Here is a 17231-nt window from a genome sequence, read left to right as displayed (position 1 = left end):
AACTTAGTTTAAATAAACAACGATATAATAAACTTCCATTATACAGAGAGATCCAAAAAATGTAGACACTCTTTGATAGTTAACATATTTGGAACAGAATGAGATGTGGTTGCAATTTAGCGCTGTAGCGTATTCCATTGCTTTCTCAACAGATCTTGGCGCGCATTTTCCAACAGATGGAAGTGCAGCAATGAATGAAGTAAGACTGCCGTTTGAGTAAAGCAAGGCCGTATTCAAGTGGTACTGGAAGTATGAAAACATGAGGGAGGTACAACGGCAATGGCATAATGTGAAGGGAACTCAGCCACCAACAGGTACAACAGTTTATCCTGTGCTGGATAAATTTGAAGCCGGCAGTACTCTTCTGGATGTGCGTAAGGGAAGGTCTGGCCGTCCAAAAACATCAACAAGTCCAGCTTCCAGTGCTGCTGTGTTGCAACATTTTACTAGGTTACCTCAAAATCTGTGAAGCAGGGTCTACGTGAAAGCGGGGTAAGCCGATCAAGCGTATTATTATGTTCTGCCCATTCGTCTAATATAGGGTGTCTAGGAAACCTGCTTTCTCGGTCACTAGACAACAATTCAAGCCAATCGTATTAATAGAACTTATTACAGTACGATAAATGACAATACTTAACTTTACATATTCAAAAATGTGTGTCGGAAGAAAATGGCGACATGCAAATAACCAACGTCCTTCGATATACACAATTCCAATGCAAGCAAAACAATATAGTTCATAAGTCGCTAATGCAGAGCTCGGAGGACGGTTCGTCTTCAACTCGGGCCGCGGCCAGACGGAGTGGCGCTTATATTCTCATCGTGTAGAGGCCGCGGTGTCGTCCTAGGGAGGGGTCCGTCAGCGTACTACCGGCTGACGTCGTCTCACAGCCCTCTCTGCTGTAACGTTCCTGGCCGAAGTGCCAGCGCTTCACGTTACGCCGGGACACGTACGAGGAATTCTGAATGTTGCAAAGTGGGAAGTGGACATTCCAAGATCGCTGAACGCTATCATTCAGGACGATGCGGAGCGAAGGGTGGAGTACAGGTAGTGGTTTGAAGCATGCATCGCAAGGATGAACGGTGATGATTATCTGGTCTGACGAGGTGCAGTTCAAACTAAGCGGTACTCTAAACCGCCACAACTGCATGTACTGGTTTCCTGAAAGTCTTCAAGTTCACGAGGACAAGCATGTTTATCTTTATTTTTTTTCTTTTGCTGGTGCCTTGTCCCGTGGTTTCGCAGGGTCGGCGCGGTTAGCAACGGATTTGGCAAGTTTAGTTATAAGGGGTGGCTGTATGCCCTACCTGCCGCCATCCCATACCCCCCGAGATGGAATTAGTGTACCTCAGCTGTCTGGGTCTAGTGTAATCCATGGAATAGTGCGAACGTGGTCAGGTGTCAGTGAGTCGTGCAACTGAGGCGGAACGTGGGGACCAGCCCGGTATTCACCTCGCACGATGTGGAAAACCGCCTAAAAACCACATCCAGGCTGGCCGACACACCGGCCACCGTCGATAATCCGCCGGGCGGATTCGATCTGGAGCCGGCGCGTCTACCCGAGTCCAGGAAGCAGCGCATCAGCGCTCTTGGCTAACCTGGCGGGTTACAAGCAAGCAAGCATGTTAATCTACCGGGTGTTAATGAGTGGTGTAACCTGTCACAGCACTTGATTGGCCCATTATTCTTTGAAGGTACCAAAACTGGTGAAGTGTATCTTCATATGTTGCGAACATCAGTTTTACCTGCCATCCGAGGGGTGTTTGGAAATGAAAGATTTTACGTACAACAAAATGACGCTCCTCAATACTGCAGAGATGTAAGAGCCTACTTGGATGAAAAGCTTCCTGGCCGATGGATAGTTCGAGGAGGAGATGTTGAGTACCCACCACGGTCTCCAGACATTACACTTCTTGACTTCTACCTAAGGGGGACCTGGAAAAACGAAGTTTATCAGCAGAAGCCAGCTGCACTGAGCGAGCTACGAAAAATCATCGAGGCATCCTGTGGGGCTATCAGACCGGCAGCACTGACAACGGCAATTCGGTCAACAGTTCAGCGGCATCGACGTTGTCTGGCTGCTAATGGGAACCACTTTGGACACGTTAAATAACCTTCACCCCATGCAAGAATTGTAATGGTATGTCATTTTGTTCCATTAATACTGACTGTCAAAGAGTGTTACGGAGATGCTTGCAGAACTGAAATGGGAACCCCTGGAGGGACGGCGACGTTCTTTTCGAGAAACACTGATGAGAAAATTTAGAGAACGGCATTTGAAGCTGACTGCCGAACAATTCTCTTGCCGCCAATGCCGCCAATATACATTGCGGGTAAGGACCACGAAGATAAGATACGAGAAATTAGGGTTGATGCGGGGGCATATAGACATTTGTTTTTCCCTCTCTCTGTTTGCGAATGGAACAAGAAAGGAAATTACAAGTAGTGGTACAGGGTACCCTCCGCCACGCATTTTTCTGGACTACTCTTCAGATCCCAGCCAACTGCTTATTCTTGTAGACAATTGCCTGATTGTGGAATTGCGCTACTAGCCCGGAATAAGATTTTTTTTAAATTTTTTCTTTTTTCTTTTTTTCCTTTTTTTAGGACGGATCGTAAATTTTTTCTCATCTAGTTCGCTATTGTCACTCTCTTGGACATACGAAGGCTTATCAGTTATAAAATAACAGTAGAACGGTAGAAAATAATGTTATTTGCATCTGGAACGCTTTATACAGGCAAGCCCACTCCAGGGTTAACAACGAAAACAGTTCCAGGGTAAAGAATGCTTTCTAACCTGGAGAATCGCAGTAGTAAAAGTGAGAAGTCTAAAAACGTCAGTTGGACCAACAATAATAAAACAACTTTGGAAGGTAGCAGACGAGGTACTGACAGAATTGAAGCTGTGGGGACGGGTGGTGAGTCGTGCTTGGGTAGCCCAATTGGTAGAGCACTTGCCTGTGAAAGGCAAAGGTCCCGAGTTCGAGTGTAGAAATCTCATTCTCGAAACATCCCCCAGGCTGTAGCCAAACCATGTCTCCGCAGTATCCTTTCTTCCAGGAGTGCTAGTTCTCAAGGTTCGCAGGAGAGCTTCTGTAAAGTTGGGAAGGTAGGAGACGAGGTACTGGCAGACTTGAAGCTGTGAGGACGGGTCGTGCGTCGTGCTTGGGTAGCTCAGTTAGTAGGGTACTTGGCCGGGAAAGGCAAAGGTCCCGAGTTCGGGTCTCGGTCCAGCAAACGGTTATAATCCGTCAGGAAGTTTCATATCAGCGTACACTCCACTGCAAAGTGAAAATCTCATTCTGGAAACATCCCCCAGGCTTTGGCTAAGCCATGTCTCCGCAGTATCTTTTCTCCCACGGGTGCTAGTTCTGCAAGGTTCTCAGGAGAGCTACTGTGGAGTTTGGAAGGTAGGAAACGAGGTACTAGCGGAACTGAAGCTGTGAGGACGGATTGTGAGTCGTGCTTGGATAGCTCAGTTAGTAGGGTAGTTGCCCGCGAAAGGCAAAGGTCACGAGTTCGAGTCTCAGTCCTGCACACGGTTTTAATCTGTCAGGAAGTTTCAATAACAAAACAAGGAAGGAGGTGAGCCGGCCTACCTTGACGGTGGCGTAGGACCCAGAGCCGATGCTCCTGCCGACGGTGTATCCGTGGCGCTCCAGCACTGTACCCCGGACGCCGCCCACCACGTTTTGTGGCTCCGGGTCAGCCGCTGGCGCTTCTGCGGCCGCATCTGTGAACCGAAATATCGTCACAGACCACTTATACAGCACTGCTAATAACCAAACAAAACTGGGATCACGCTGTCTCGTGGGGAATCCGAAGCGTCGAGCACTGCTCGGAAAATGTTCAAATGTGTGTGAAATCTTATGGGACTTAACTGCGAAGGTCATCAGTCCCTAAGCTTACACACTACTTAACCTAAATTATCCTATGGACAAACACATACACCCATGCCCGAAGGAGGACTCGAACCTCCGCCGGCACCTGCCGCACAGTCCATGACTGCAGCGCCCTAGACCGCTCGGCTAATCCCGCGCGGCCGCACTGCTCGAGGGAGAAAAAATAGCACTTTCTGTTGAGGATGCGAGAATCCCCGACCCATACTGAACGTCCACATATGTCTCAGTTTAGCCAGTAAATTTGCAGAAGATGGTATAAGGTGCGTACAGTATAGCTGGCCACGCTTTCCCACCCGAGTTCTTCAATAATTAAGCCAGTTCGTCCTTGAACTGACTTAAGAGTAAAAAATGGTTCAAATGGCACTGAGCACTGTGGGATTTAACATCTGAGGTCACCAGTCCCCTAGAACTTAGAACTACTAAAACCTAACTAACCTAAGGACATCAGACACATCCATGCCCAAGGCAGGATTCGAACCTGCGACCGTAGCGGTTGCGCGGTTCCAGGCTGAAGCGACTAGAACCGCTTTACCAAGCCATCCGGCTTGACTTAAGAGCCACCACGTAGATGTTCTTCCTGCCTGTTGTGAGGAGATGCTCTCATAGTTTTATGTCCCCTTGCAGAGCTGTCGGATTCTGAAAGTGAAATGCTACTGTCTACTTTTTACATACATAATGAAGTGTGGAGAACTTTTTTGGGTAAATGATCTTTCCACAGAAGAAATTGTGGTGCTTTTATTTAGGAAACACCATAAAATGAGCTTTTGCACATCGATTATAAGCTAACTATTACGGATTTTGAAAGATAGTAATCGCCATTTGACTGTGCAGCAGGTTTTATTCCACAGTCAGGTTCTACAAGTATTAGAACTATATCACGATAAACATTTAAATTGATGTATGAGCTATATGATTGATTCTCTTGCTTATGTATAAAAAATCAATAGACTTCAGTATAATATAAGTCTTCATCAAAGTTTTTTCTTCCTTTATTGAGTTTCGATTCCCTTCGAAGGGGGCCGGCTGGCAGCAGCAGCTCAATACGCCGCTCTTCGGCCTACAGAATTTTTAAAACATAAGAAGAAGATAATAAACAATAGAAACAGGCAATAAAAACGGTGTCTCAAATTGTAAAATGGTGGAAAATTGTGGAAGTTAAAACAAAACAAAGGGTTGGCGATGCTAATAATATACACAGGAAGCAGACAGGTGAAATAGCAAAGAGACAATTAAAAAAACATGGCGACGGTCTGGTTTCTGTTCACAAGAGGTATAAAATGAATCACTCCCAGCGACAGTATGATTTCTGTTCGCAACACTTCGGAAAAGACGCACAACATTTAACACTCACTTAAAACACTGCACTAAAAAGTTGTCACGAAGATGACACACCACAGCCAAGGGCAGATGGAGTGGGGGGGGGGAGGGGAAACTGGACAGATGAGGGGAAAAAAGTGAGGGAAGAGAGGAAAAACGAAGTGGGGGGAGGAGCCGATGGAGGGAAAGGATTAATGCAAAAGGACTCTGGAGAGAGACGGGAGTCAAAGAGAGTGTACGGCGAAGGCACGGCAGAGGGCGGGGGTTCGTCTAAGTATGTATCTTCGGTTATACAAAACAATTTGGTCAAAAGTAAATGCGGGAACATTTGTATAATACGCTAAATTAGAGACAGTTAGCATGACTCATTCACTTGATGTGGTTTTGGAATAAAGTAGATGACAATATCACAGGTTTTAACTTAGCTACACTGTGTCTAAGCAGCCACTGACATAAACATAAGTGAAAAAATCGTCAAAGACCATATAAGTAGGCTGTTTAGGTTTTTATGTTGGTAGCGCCATGTAGCGCTCTATATGAAAATCACTGACTGTGCTGTGTGAAGGCTGTGGTTGGTTTGCATTGTTGGAGTAGTATTCGCCATTGTAGTGTTGGGCAGTTGGCTGTTAACAGCGCGTAGCATTGCGCAGTTGGAGGTGAGCCGCCAGCAGTGGTGGATGTGAGGACAGAGATGGCAGAATTTTGAGAGCGGATGATCTGGACAGAGACAGCACATTTGTAAGACTGGATATCATGAACTGATATATATATTATGACTTTTGAACACTATTAAGGTAAATATATTGTTTTTTCTCTATCAAAATCTTTCATTTGCTAACTATGTCTATCGGTAGTTAATGCCTTCGGTAGTTTGAATCTTTTATTTAGCTGGCAGTAGCGGCGCTCGCTGTATTGCAGTAGTTCGAGTAACGAAGATTTTTGTGAGGTAAGAGATTTGTGGAAGGTATAGGTTAATGTTAGTCAGAGCCATTCTTTTGTAGGGATTATTGAAAGTCAGATTCCGTTGCACTAAAAAATATTGTGTGTCAGTTTAAGCACAGTCATGTATAATTTTTCTAAGGGGACGTTTCAACCATCATAAAGACAGCCTAGTTTGCACCATGTAATCTATCCTACGTCATAGTAATAGGTAGTGGGACTCTTTATTATACAAATAAAATCATTACCTATTAACGGTACGGGAGTATGGTCTACCGCACTACTAGGTCGAAGGCGTTCAAGTCCGTGTCCCATCGTACATCTTCGGTTACGCAAAAGTTATTTATTTATTTATTAATATCAACATTTACTGGCATTGTAAAATTACTGAGAGAGAATATTTATTACTCGTAGACTCCTCCTAATGTCTTGAGTTGCAAAAGGCAACTTTTGTTAGCATATTCCTATCAATAACAATTACTTGATTTGCGCCAGAATGAAGATACTTTCCCTACATACCTCTTCGTCGACGTCAGGAGCGATTTCTGAATCGGCACCTCATCCCACTTGCTCTGAAAGCGCCAGATTGCCAAACGCCTCTGCTAGACGGCGTGGGAATCTACCTCTCGCTCCTTACTTCGTACATACTGAAGCGCTGATACATTCACTTCACGTGTGTGAAATACCAAAACAGATAAAAAGGTAAAAAGCGCACTTGTCCGCAAATAATGGGTATCTTAACAGGATCAGTAATGGAATAGAAGAGGCACCAAGGCAATGAACTGCAAATCTTTCTTCTTGAGATGTTCATTACAACAAACAGAAAACTAAACTATATTTGAACAAATGCGTCGTCTCACAACAGACACAACTTGACAATGACTGAGGAGCACCGTTCCAAAGTTCGTGCATATTTAACTACAGAACGCGGTTCGCGGCTGGACAACACTTCATTTCAATACCTAGTTTTGTGTACTAAAAATGTGCAATTTGGATTGTAAAGCAAATGATGTTGATTCAAATATTAATTCAGTTGCTGTTCTCTCGCGAAATATATGTCAGCTACAGTTCCTATTGCAACGAAACCACGCATTCATCATTACCTAGCTCTATGGGGAAAACGTGGCCCAGTGTTGAATGGCTGGGGAATCGGAGTGTTAAAAAGGCTAATTTGTTAAGGTCTCTAGCCTTCCCACAACACTGCTTGAGAAGATGATACCATGGACGGAGGCAGCAACCATACGACAGTAACCACTCAGTATTGACAGAAAAGCATTTTTCCAAACGCTTGAATACATTTAAACGCTTGACGCGGCTGCGACCTGAAGTAAACAGTGTGTTGTCATTGCCTACAGACTTATCGAACATAGAAACTTTCGTTGAAAGGAACCTTTTGGATGATGTAAAAAGATAGAGTTTTTCTTTCTTCCTCTCCTCAACATTGCAGTTATTCCGAAGGAAGGCGGTTTTCCGCCGCCCCCCTACGCTATTGGCGTCTTCTCAAATCATCTAGGAATTATTCCCAGAGCTATTTTTCGTATTCTTTTGCCTTCTGTTAAAGTAGTGAACCAATATGAGTGAAGAAGCGTATGTCTTCTCTTTGTCATTGAAATACTTTCCTCTTCCGCGTTTCTCAACATCTCTCCATTTGGTCTTCCACTCATTCAAACTACGCACAGTATTTGGCGAGAGCACCACATCGCTAATACCTCTTGCAACTCCTTATCCTCCTTCAACAGGATTAAAGTTCATGATTCACATGTTGACACCCTCCAAACAAACCTTTTCAAGAAATGTCTTTTTCTTCACTACTAATGCGACATTCCTAGATATAAGCAGCCTGCGCTTTTTGCCGCATACTCTTTTGGTCAGAGAAATTCTAGCACAGATATCAGTTGCACATCTTCAGAAGGAAGAATCCCAAGTACCTGGAATCATTTGCATGTTCTAGTTTCCTTCCCCCTTCCAACCACATATCAGCATTCTTCTTCTTCCTTCATGTGCATTCCATTTCTTTGGTTTATTTCTTACTTATTTCCTAATACTGGTAGCATTTTTCAACTACTACTCAATTTCTTTAGTCAATTCTTTGAGTCTCTCACTGCACCGATGTTGATCCATACGCTCCTCATGATAGTCACACGCGTTTTTATGAGGTTAACACTGTTTGATTTAACGGGCCAGTCGATGTGGGATATGATGGCTCAGTGTTGGCTGCAGCCGTGTAAACACGGTTGTTGGCATTTTCGAACACGGGAATGTGCACAACACGCTCATCATGAAGATACAGAAAAAACGCAACATTTAGTCACCGATAATGTTATGATATACATCCTGCTTCACGTTGACCGTAACCTGAATGAGTTTTCGAAGTAATGGTACGAAACCATCATAGAACCACTTTCGCCATCAAGTCAGAATATGATAGCTCGTTTGTGTCATTCTGTCACGTCTCTGTACACAACAGGGACGCCACTGAACAGCCTCACGCAGCATTCGGCACTATCCACTAGGTATCTGATAAATCGTATACAGACACCTACTAGTGAACGTTAATATGGTGTGCGTCTAACCATCACATCTATGATGGCTTGAACTCTGCTGGGGTCACTTTCAGTGCGGGTACCTGAAGGGCTGTGGAGGCATGACAGCCCTTTCTTCCTCAAGAGCCGAGACCAGAGAAGGTAGTCATGATCAACTTAGGGGTCCAGAGTGATTTCTTACGAGGGGCGTACAATAAATAATCCAACACTTTTTTTCTCTGCCAATTTCGGTTGAAAATATGCGCAGTTGTTTGTGGGACATCGTGGAAAATTCTCGTTTCAGTCCCTATAGTATCATGGAGTTCGGGTAACTGGTGGCGCTATATATAACCTTCAAAATGGCGTATGTGTGAGGTGCGTTCCAAGCAGATGTCACAGAGTTTGTTTTGGCGGAAAATTAGAGCATCATAATATTCATAGGCGCTTGCCGAATATCTACAGAGAACTGGCGGTGAACAAAAGCACGGTGAGCCGTTTGGCTAGGCTTCTTGGGCAAGGCGAGGCGTCTGACATCGTCGCAACAACGTCACGGAAATCTGTCCGATCTCCCACGTGGCGGCCGGCCACACACACTGGTGACTCCTGCAATGCTGGAACGTGCGAACACTTTCATTCGAAGTGATCGACGGATTACAAGCAAACATCTTGCTACACAACTGAAGGTCTCTGTTGGTAGCGCTGACACACTCGTCCACCAGTTGAGGTGCTCAAAGGTGTGTGCCAGCTGGGTTCTTCTCTGTGTAACAGGAGACCATAAAGTGCTTCCATCTGTTTGGTCCAACGAGGGATGCACTTTGCGGAAAGAAGTACGTGGATGATGGACGGGTTACTGATGCAGTTTACTTCGACGTCGACCAGTAGAGTGGTACAACGCTTTCATACAGGCCCTCGTAGCCGGAGATAATGTTGAAAAATAGTGTTTTGTAGCCTGAAGAATGGGGAATAATATGGTGTATTGAATCCTAGATAAAACTGACCAACTTTCAGAAAAAAGTGTTGCTTCATTTATTGAACGCTCCTTGTATAACTGCCTGACACATACATACCATGGTGGTTTACGTCAGCTGTGGCGGGGCACATGACCGGGTGGTGCCAGTTCTAGAACGCTTACAGCTCTCAGAAACCACCACAGTGCTCTTTTAAGGGGCTAATAACAGTTTGTGCGATGAGCTTACACAAATGAGCAGCTGCGTGAGAGACAGTAGGTGTACTGGCGAGTGGGGACTCCAGTCGCGATGTCCAGTGAAGTAGGTTGATGGGACATGGGATTAGGATGGCGTCAGTACAGGAGTGTTGCACTTATCTGATGACTAGACGTGCGGGGTTATGTTTTCCGGTCACCGGAGCCGCACAGACCAGTCGAATGCTTCTCGTGTCTCCCTGTTAATATGACACTACGCACCTTTCTGGCCACTGTCATTCCAACAAAGAAACAAACATCACGAGTGTAACAGTGACATCTGCGAACGCAACAATGGCAATACCAAATTATTCCATTCCACGAAAAGTGTTTATTTACGATTCGTACGGGCGTACATAATCCACTCGTATTGTCCGGACCTCGATAGAGGCACTGTGCGTGGTAGTGGGAGTTTTCGATATAGATATTACAATTCGCCACAGAACAGCGGCCTACTGGGTGAAGGTGGGAAAGTAGAGACTTGATAGATGGCAGAAAGTGTCGGACACAGCTGATAAGGGAAGGGAAGACTACTCTTTCTTCCGCAGTATCCGAGACCTGATGAATTTGAAGTTCATGAATCCAACAAGCGCCGTGGTTCATTCCGCACGGGCCACAGCCTGTATACTATGCATCTCCACAGGTTTGGCCTAAACGGACTCACACTTGTGCCTGTGGTGAGAATGGCACACCTGAACATATAGTGCTCATCTGCGATGCCCTAGGACAGACAAAACCGAGTTTAGAGTACCAGGACACAGGACAGTTAATACGCAGATAAAATGACTGGATCTCTATAAATAACATCGCAGACGACGTATCACGAGCACTACATGCGACATACAAACAGTAAATACTGTACGCTACAATAAGACAGGCTCCACATCTGACTGATCAGCCGGCCGGAGTGGCCGAGCGGTTCTAGGCGCTACAGTCTGGAACCGCGCGACCGCTACGGTCGCGGGTTCGAATCCTGCCTCGGGCATGGATGTGTGTGACGTCCTTAGGTTAGTTAGGTTTAAGTAGTTCTAAGTTCTAAGGGACTGATGACCTCAGCAGTTAAGTCCCATAGTGCTCAGAGTCATTTGACTGATCAGCAGTACACAGTAAACGATATAGATGCAAACACAGACGCTGAATAGGATGTTATATAACACACAGCAAGTGAAGACGAGATAACCATACAAACAAGCAAAAGTAAGCTAAGGTTCTACAACACTAAATCGAATCAATCTGAAAATGTAACTCTCTATGTACTTGGTCGTTATGCCATTCCACCTGAATGTGTGACATTTCTTCTGCTTTCGCTGCATCAGGTGTGACTGAGTCGAAGTTTAATCAATACATTATTAATTGAGTATCACAACAGTCGAGGCGACACATGTAATGGATATAACCATACACATAGAAGGTATAAAAGGAATAACTATCACGTCATATCCAAGACAAATTGCCATCTCTTGTTATTTCCATTAAATACACTTGTAATTTAATTTAAAATAGATCCACAACCTGTTATGTATCTCATTTATTATCATTATCTAAGTTAGCAACAAGTTTAAACAAAAGTGTGTATATAAATGTGTACCTTTTTACACATTTTTTATTTGTTACTTTTTATTTTATTTTGTAAAATTCTCAAAAAATGTACTAATAATAAAACTGATTTATTTTCTATGTAAAAACACACAATGCACGATCTGCTATATAACGTCACGCAGCAGGCCTGTACTTGAGAAATAAATAAATAAATTGTTCGGAGGTTGTTTCAACAGAAGTTTTCAGATGTTCGAATTCCTAGTCGTGATTCGGTTCACAAATATGTGAATAAATTTCGTGAAACGAGAAGTGTTCACGAGAAGAAGTGTAAACGATAAAGTAAAGTGCTCACAGAAGTTCATATCTGTGAAATTTCATACCGCCTGGAAAATTCCCCTGAAAAGTCTCTTAGACTTCTTTCACAGCAAACGCAAATGTCTTGCACCTCTATAGAAAGAGCAGCAAAAGTACTTGGGCTAAGGTCATACAAGTTAACAGTAGTGTAAGAACTTAAACCTGGTGATCCTTCGCACAGGGTTTAGTTTCCCGATTAGGTTTTGATACAAGTGCATGACGCTGTAACGGATTCATATCTCACTCTGTTTCAGACAAGGTCTGGTGCAGTTTGCATGGGTGCGTTAATTCCCAAAACTAATGATATTGGAGCGCAGAGAGATCTGTTCTGCTTTATGAGGAACCCTTCCACCGTTACAAAACAGGAGTGTGGTGGGCAATTAGTGGTCACAGAAAGGCTGCAATTTTGTTAACAACACACTTAACAATGAAACATATGCGCAGTACATTTTGCAACCATTTTAATGGGCTGAGTGGAAGAAACGAAGCTCTTGCTTCAGCAAGGGCTAATACTGCCAAAGTTTCTTTGCACGGAGTTCACGATATGTTCCAGAACAGGAACTTAAGCAACAATATCTAGACCACTCCAAATCCCGATTTAACACCGTGTGATCTATATTTGTGAGGAGAACTAAATGATAAACCGTACACAGCAAATCCGCACATGTTACAGGAACTCAAGGACGGTATCCACGAGTCAATTAATTCAGTTTCTCAAAGAGAATTTCATCCTGTGATGAATAATTTCTTGAGTAGATGACATATATGCGTGGAAAACAAAGGTAGGCAGTTCCAGCATCTCCTTACATGACATGGGTGAATGTAAAATCTATTTGCATATATTTTTAATTTGGTACTGCGGTAGTAGACGGGCGACACGGCATCTGTTCGCTGGGTAGCAAAGCGCTCGCCTGCTAGCCATCTGCTGCGGTCATCAGATAAATGGAACAGCGTGAAATACTGGACATTGAGGGGGAAGCTAGGTAATTGATGATAAAGATACGCTGTATCAGAGCATGTAAACACAGGTGGATCGTGGGTGCTTGTAATAATAATACTGAAAGGCCCTGACTGGATAAAAAGAGTTATGCACTTGTCATTGTATTTTCTTTACAGACCAGTGGATTGGTGATTACGACAACTAGCTACGGCAGCTTTGTAGGGATGTAATTCAGAACCTATTCTCTATGGACAGTATGAAAAAATACTAGCTGCTGTATTTAGTTCTATTATTTCCATACGTTGTCGCACCTGATGTAGTAGTGGCGATATGGCGGAATACAGGTGGTTGTGTGGCGAAGAAATACAAATGCGCATTTTACATTTTTCAGAATTTATTCTGCGTGAAGTAATATTGGGCAAGGTTTGCTAGAATTATTTAACAAAACTACGCAGTCGGAAGAAGCACAAGACGAGATAAATTTCTAGCTGAAGGAAAGAAGTTAAACGGAAGACCTGGAAAGTGGAAGTGTAATATTAGGAAATAAAAGATCGCGAAAGGACAGACCAAGTTCAGTTGCTCAGGAAAAGTAACAGATGAAAAAAAAAATCGTTTTCCAATACGTCAGGAAAACTCCAGAAATGCTATCTGAACTTGACAGAAAATGAAACTTCCTGGCAGATTAAAATTGTGTGCCGGCCCGAGACTCGAACTCGGGACCTTTGCCCTTCGCGGGCAAGTACTCTACTAACAGAGCTACCCAAGAACGACTCATGCCCCATCCTCACAGTTTTACTTCCGCCAGTACCTCGTCTCCTACCTTCCAAACTTTACAGAAGCTCTCCTGCGAACCTTGCAGAACTAGCACTCCTGAAAGAAAGGATATTGCGGAGACATGGCTTAGCCTGGGGGATGTTTCCAGAATGAGATTTTCACTCTTCAGCGGAGTGTGCGCTGATACGAAACTTCCTGCCGGATTAAAACTGTATGCCGGACCGAGACTCGAACTCGGGACCTTTGCTTTTCGCGGGCAAGTGCTAAGGTTGTGAAGACGGGGCGTGAGTCGTGCTTGGGTAGCTCAGTTGGTAGAGCACTTGCCCGCGAAAGGCAAAGGTACCGAGTTCGAGTCTCGGTCCGGCACACAGTTTTAATCTGCCAGGAAGTTTCACCATATCAGCGCACACTCCGCTGCAGACTGAAAATCTCATTCTGGAAACATTCCCCAGGCCGTGGCTAAGCCATGTCTCCGCAATATCCTTTCTTTCAGGAGTGCTAGATCTGCAAGGTTCGCTGGAGAGCTTCTGTAAAGTTTGGAAGGTAGGTGACGAGGTACTGGCAGAAGTAGAGCTGTGAGGACGGGGCGTGAGTCGTGCTTGGGTAGCTAAGTTGGTAGAGCACTTGCCCGCGAAAGGCAAAGGTCCCGAGTTCGAGTCTCGGTCCGGCGCACAGTTTTAATCTGCCAGAAAGTTTCATATCAGCGCACACTCCGCTGCAGAGTGAAAATCTCATTCTGGAAACAGTTCACTGAGTTTGAACGAGCTCCAACAACAGGGCTAAGAGAAGCTGGATATTGCGGAAAGACCTGTGTAGGAATGTATATACTGCACGTAACTGCTGGCGGCGGTGGTCACGAAAATACACAGTCGCAGGAACACCGGACTCCGGACGACCACGTGACGTGGACAGAGAGGGAAGACCACTTTGTTAGGCGTATGGCTCTGGCACATCACACTGCATATACAGCAGCAATTTGAGGAGCAGTTGCACCACAGTGACACAACGAACTGTTACAAATCGGTTACTTCAAGGACAGCTCCGAGCCAGTCAGCCTGTAGTGTGAACTCCACTGACCTCACACCCCTGCCGTCTACGACTTCAGTCGTGTCAAACGAGACTGTGGTTTGGTTAGAAGTGGGTCAGTTGAGGTCCTGCAAGCAACCTGTATGCGTGTTAGTCACAGTGAACCTACGCCTGGAGTTATGGTCTGCAGTGCCATTTAGAATGGCAGCAGGAGCATTCTCGTGGTTATCCCACACACCCTGATTGCAAATTTGTACTTCAATCTGGTGCTTCGATCCGATGTGCTGCCATACATAAAAAGCATTGCAGAGGATGATTTCTAACAGGATAACGCTCGCCAAGGTACCGCTGTTGCAACCCAACATGCTTTACAGGGGTCGGTATGTTGCCTTGGCGTGCTCGATTTCCAGATAGTTCTCCAATCGAGCACATTGGAGAATCATGAAGCGCAACTCCAGAGACACCCGGAAAACATCATTATCCTCTCTGTATTGACCGACCGAGTGCAACAGTCATGGAAATCCATCCCACAAAATTTATTCGTCACCTGTACTACACAATGCAAAAAAAAATTGTTCAAATGGCTCTGAGCACTAAGGGACTTAACATCGGAGCTCATCAGTCCCTAAAACTTAGAACTACTTAAACCTAACCAACCTAAGGACATCACAAACATCAATGCCCGAGGCAGGATTCGAACCTGCGACCGTAGCACTCGCGCGGCTCCGGACTGAAGCGCCTAGAACTGTTCGGCCACCGCGGCCGGCTGCACTTTTTGCACGGTTGCACGCCTGCATGGAACGTTCTATCGGTTGCACGGGTTATTAGTTTACCAGCATTTCAGATTTGCAAACGCTTACCTTGCGCATACATTAACCTGTGACCTTGTAATGTTAATCACTTAAATATGTTACTTAGGCAAAAGTATTCCAAAAATTTCATTACTTTACAATAATTAGTATTTGGTATTGCGAATTTTTTTCCGTCAGTGTACCTTAGACATTTACATACTTGCAGCTTAGTTTGAAAAGAATGGGGCAGGTACTCGCCTGTGGGCTTAGAAGAGGAGTTAGCCCAGCATTTTCCTGAAGTAATTGAGGGCACACTCGGAATACCTAAACGAGGATGATCGGATGAAGAATGGAGCCTCCACCCTCCCGAATAAAAGGGCAGTCTGTTTAAAACACTGCTACTTCATTCCGTTTACCTCTAGTGTACAGTACTACTTGACAGACGGGTTATTTAAAACTGTAAAAAGCCACTGCTACATTGCCCATTCACTTATCACTCCCAGTCGCTGCACACACACTACATACACTGTTTCGTAATCTAACACACACACTGCCAGCTGACGTCAGTGCCAAAGCGATAGCCGGCCGGAGTGGCCTTACGGTTCTAGGCGCTACAAATGGTTCAAATGGCTCTGAGCACTATGGGACTCAACTGCTGAGGTCATTAATCCCCTAGAACTTAGAACTAGGTAAACCTAACTAACCTAAGGACATCACAAACATCCATGCCCGAGGCAGGATTCGAACCTGCGACCGTAGCGGTCTTGCGGTTCCAGACTGCAGCGCCTTTAACCGCACGGCCACTTTGCCGGCTAGGCGCTACAGCCTGGAACCGAGCGACCGCTACGGTCGCAGGTTCGAATCCTGCCTCGGGCATGGATGTGTGTGATGTCCTTAGGTTAGTTAGGTTTAATTAGTTCTAAGTTCTAGGCGACTGATGACCTCAGAAGTTAAGTCGCATAGTGCTCAGAGCCATTTTTGAGCCAAAGCGATAACGCCTAATTTCTAGTTAGTGCACCGCAGCTTCCCATTCCCTGGCAAGAAAACTGATTCTGTGTCTTTCATAACGACTGAAATGTTGAGGTCAGAAAGAGCATAAGGTGTTAATATTACACAATGAATAGCTTTGAGAGTAAGTTTTCCAGAAGATAAAAAGGGAAAAGACAGTGTGTTATCTAAGTAATCCTTAGATGTACACTATGTGATGAAATATATCAAGACACCTCGCTGAAAATGACTTACAATTTCGTGGCGCTCTCCATCGGTAGCGCTGGAATTCAGTACGGTCTTGGCCCACCCTTAGCCTTGATGACATCTTCCACTCTCTCCAATCAGGTGCTGGAAGGTTTCTTGCGCTGCCACTTACTGCCACGTACTCCATATCAGCGACCTCAGTAGTCGTTAGACAGTGAGATAGCAGAAAGGGGCGCTTCGCGGAACTCACGGACGGCAGGTGATTGGATGTAACTTGTGTCATACGTCTGTACGCGAGATTTCCGCACTCCTAAACATCCCTAGGTCCACTGTTTCCGATGTGATGATGAAGTGGAAACTTGAAGTGACACGTACAGCACAAAAGCGTACAGGCCGACCTCGTCTGTTGACTGACAGAGACCGCCGACAGTTGAAGAGGGTCGTGATGTGTAATAGGCAGACATCTATCCGTACCATCACACAGGAATTCCAAACTGCATCAGGATCCACTGCAAGGAATATAACAGTTAGGTGGGAGGTGAGAAAACTTGGATTTCATGATCGAGCGGCTGCTCATAAGCCATACATCACGCCGGTAAATGCCAAACGACGCCTCGCTTGGTGTAAAGAGGGTAAACATTGGACGTTTGAACAGTGGAAAAACGTTGTGTGGAGTGACCAATCATGTTACACATTGTGGCGATCCGATGGCAGAGTGTGGGTATGGCGAA

General features: G+C 44.9%; 1 protein-coding gene across 1 annotated transcript in view; it reads right to left on the bottom strand.

The window, feature by feature from the left end:
* Positions 1 to 17231, bottom strand: part of LOC124620241 (testis-specific serine/threonine-protein kinase 4-like) — a 132820-nt gene that overhangs the window by 97599 nt on the left and 17990 nt on the right. Inside the window, exon 3 of the mRNA XM_047146909.1 lies at positions 3601 to 3734. Within this exon, the coding sequence (XP_047002865.1) occupies positions 3601 to 3734 (134 nt within the window). The remainder of the gene's footprint in view (positions 1 to 3600; positions 3735 to 17231) is intronic.

The sequence above is a fragment of the Schistocerca americana genome, chromosome 6 (assembly GCF_021461395.2).
Source record: "Schistocerca americana isolate TAMUIC-IGC-003095 chromosome 6, iqSchAmer2.1, whole genome shotgun sequence".
Lineage (NCBI taxonomy): Eukaryota > Metazoa > Arthropoda > Insecta > Orthoptera > Acrididae > Schistocerca > Schistocerca americana.
Note: the sequence above shows the minus strand (reverse complement) of the source record. Positions and strands in the feature narration are given on the sequence as shown.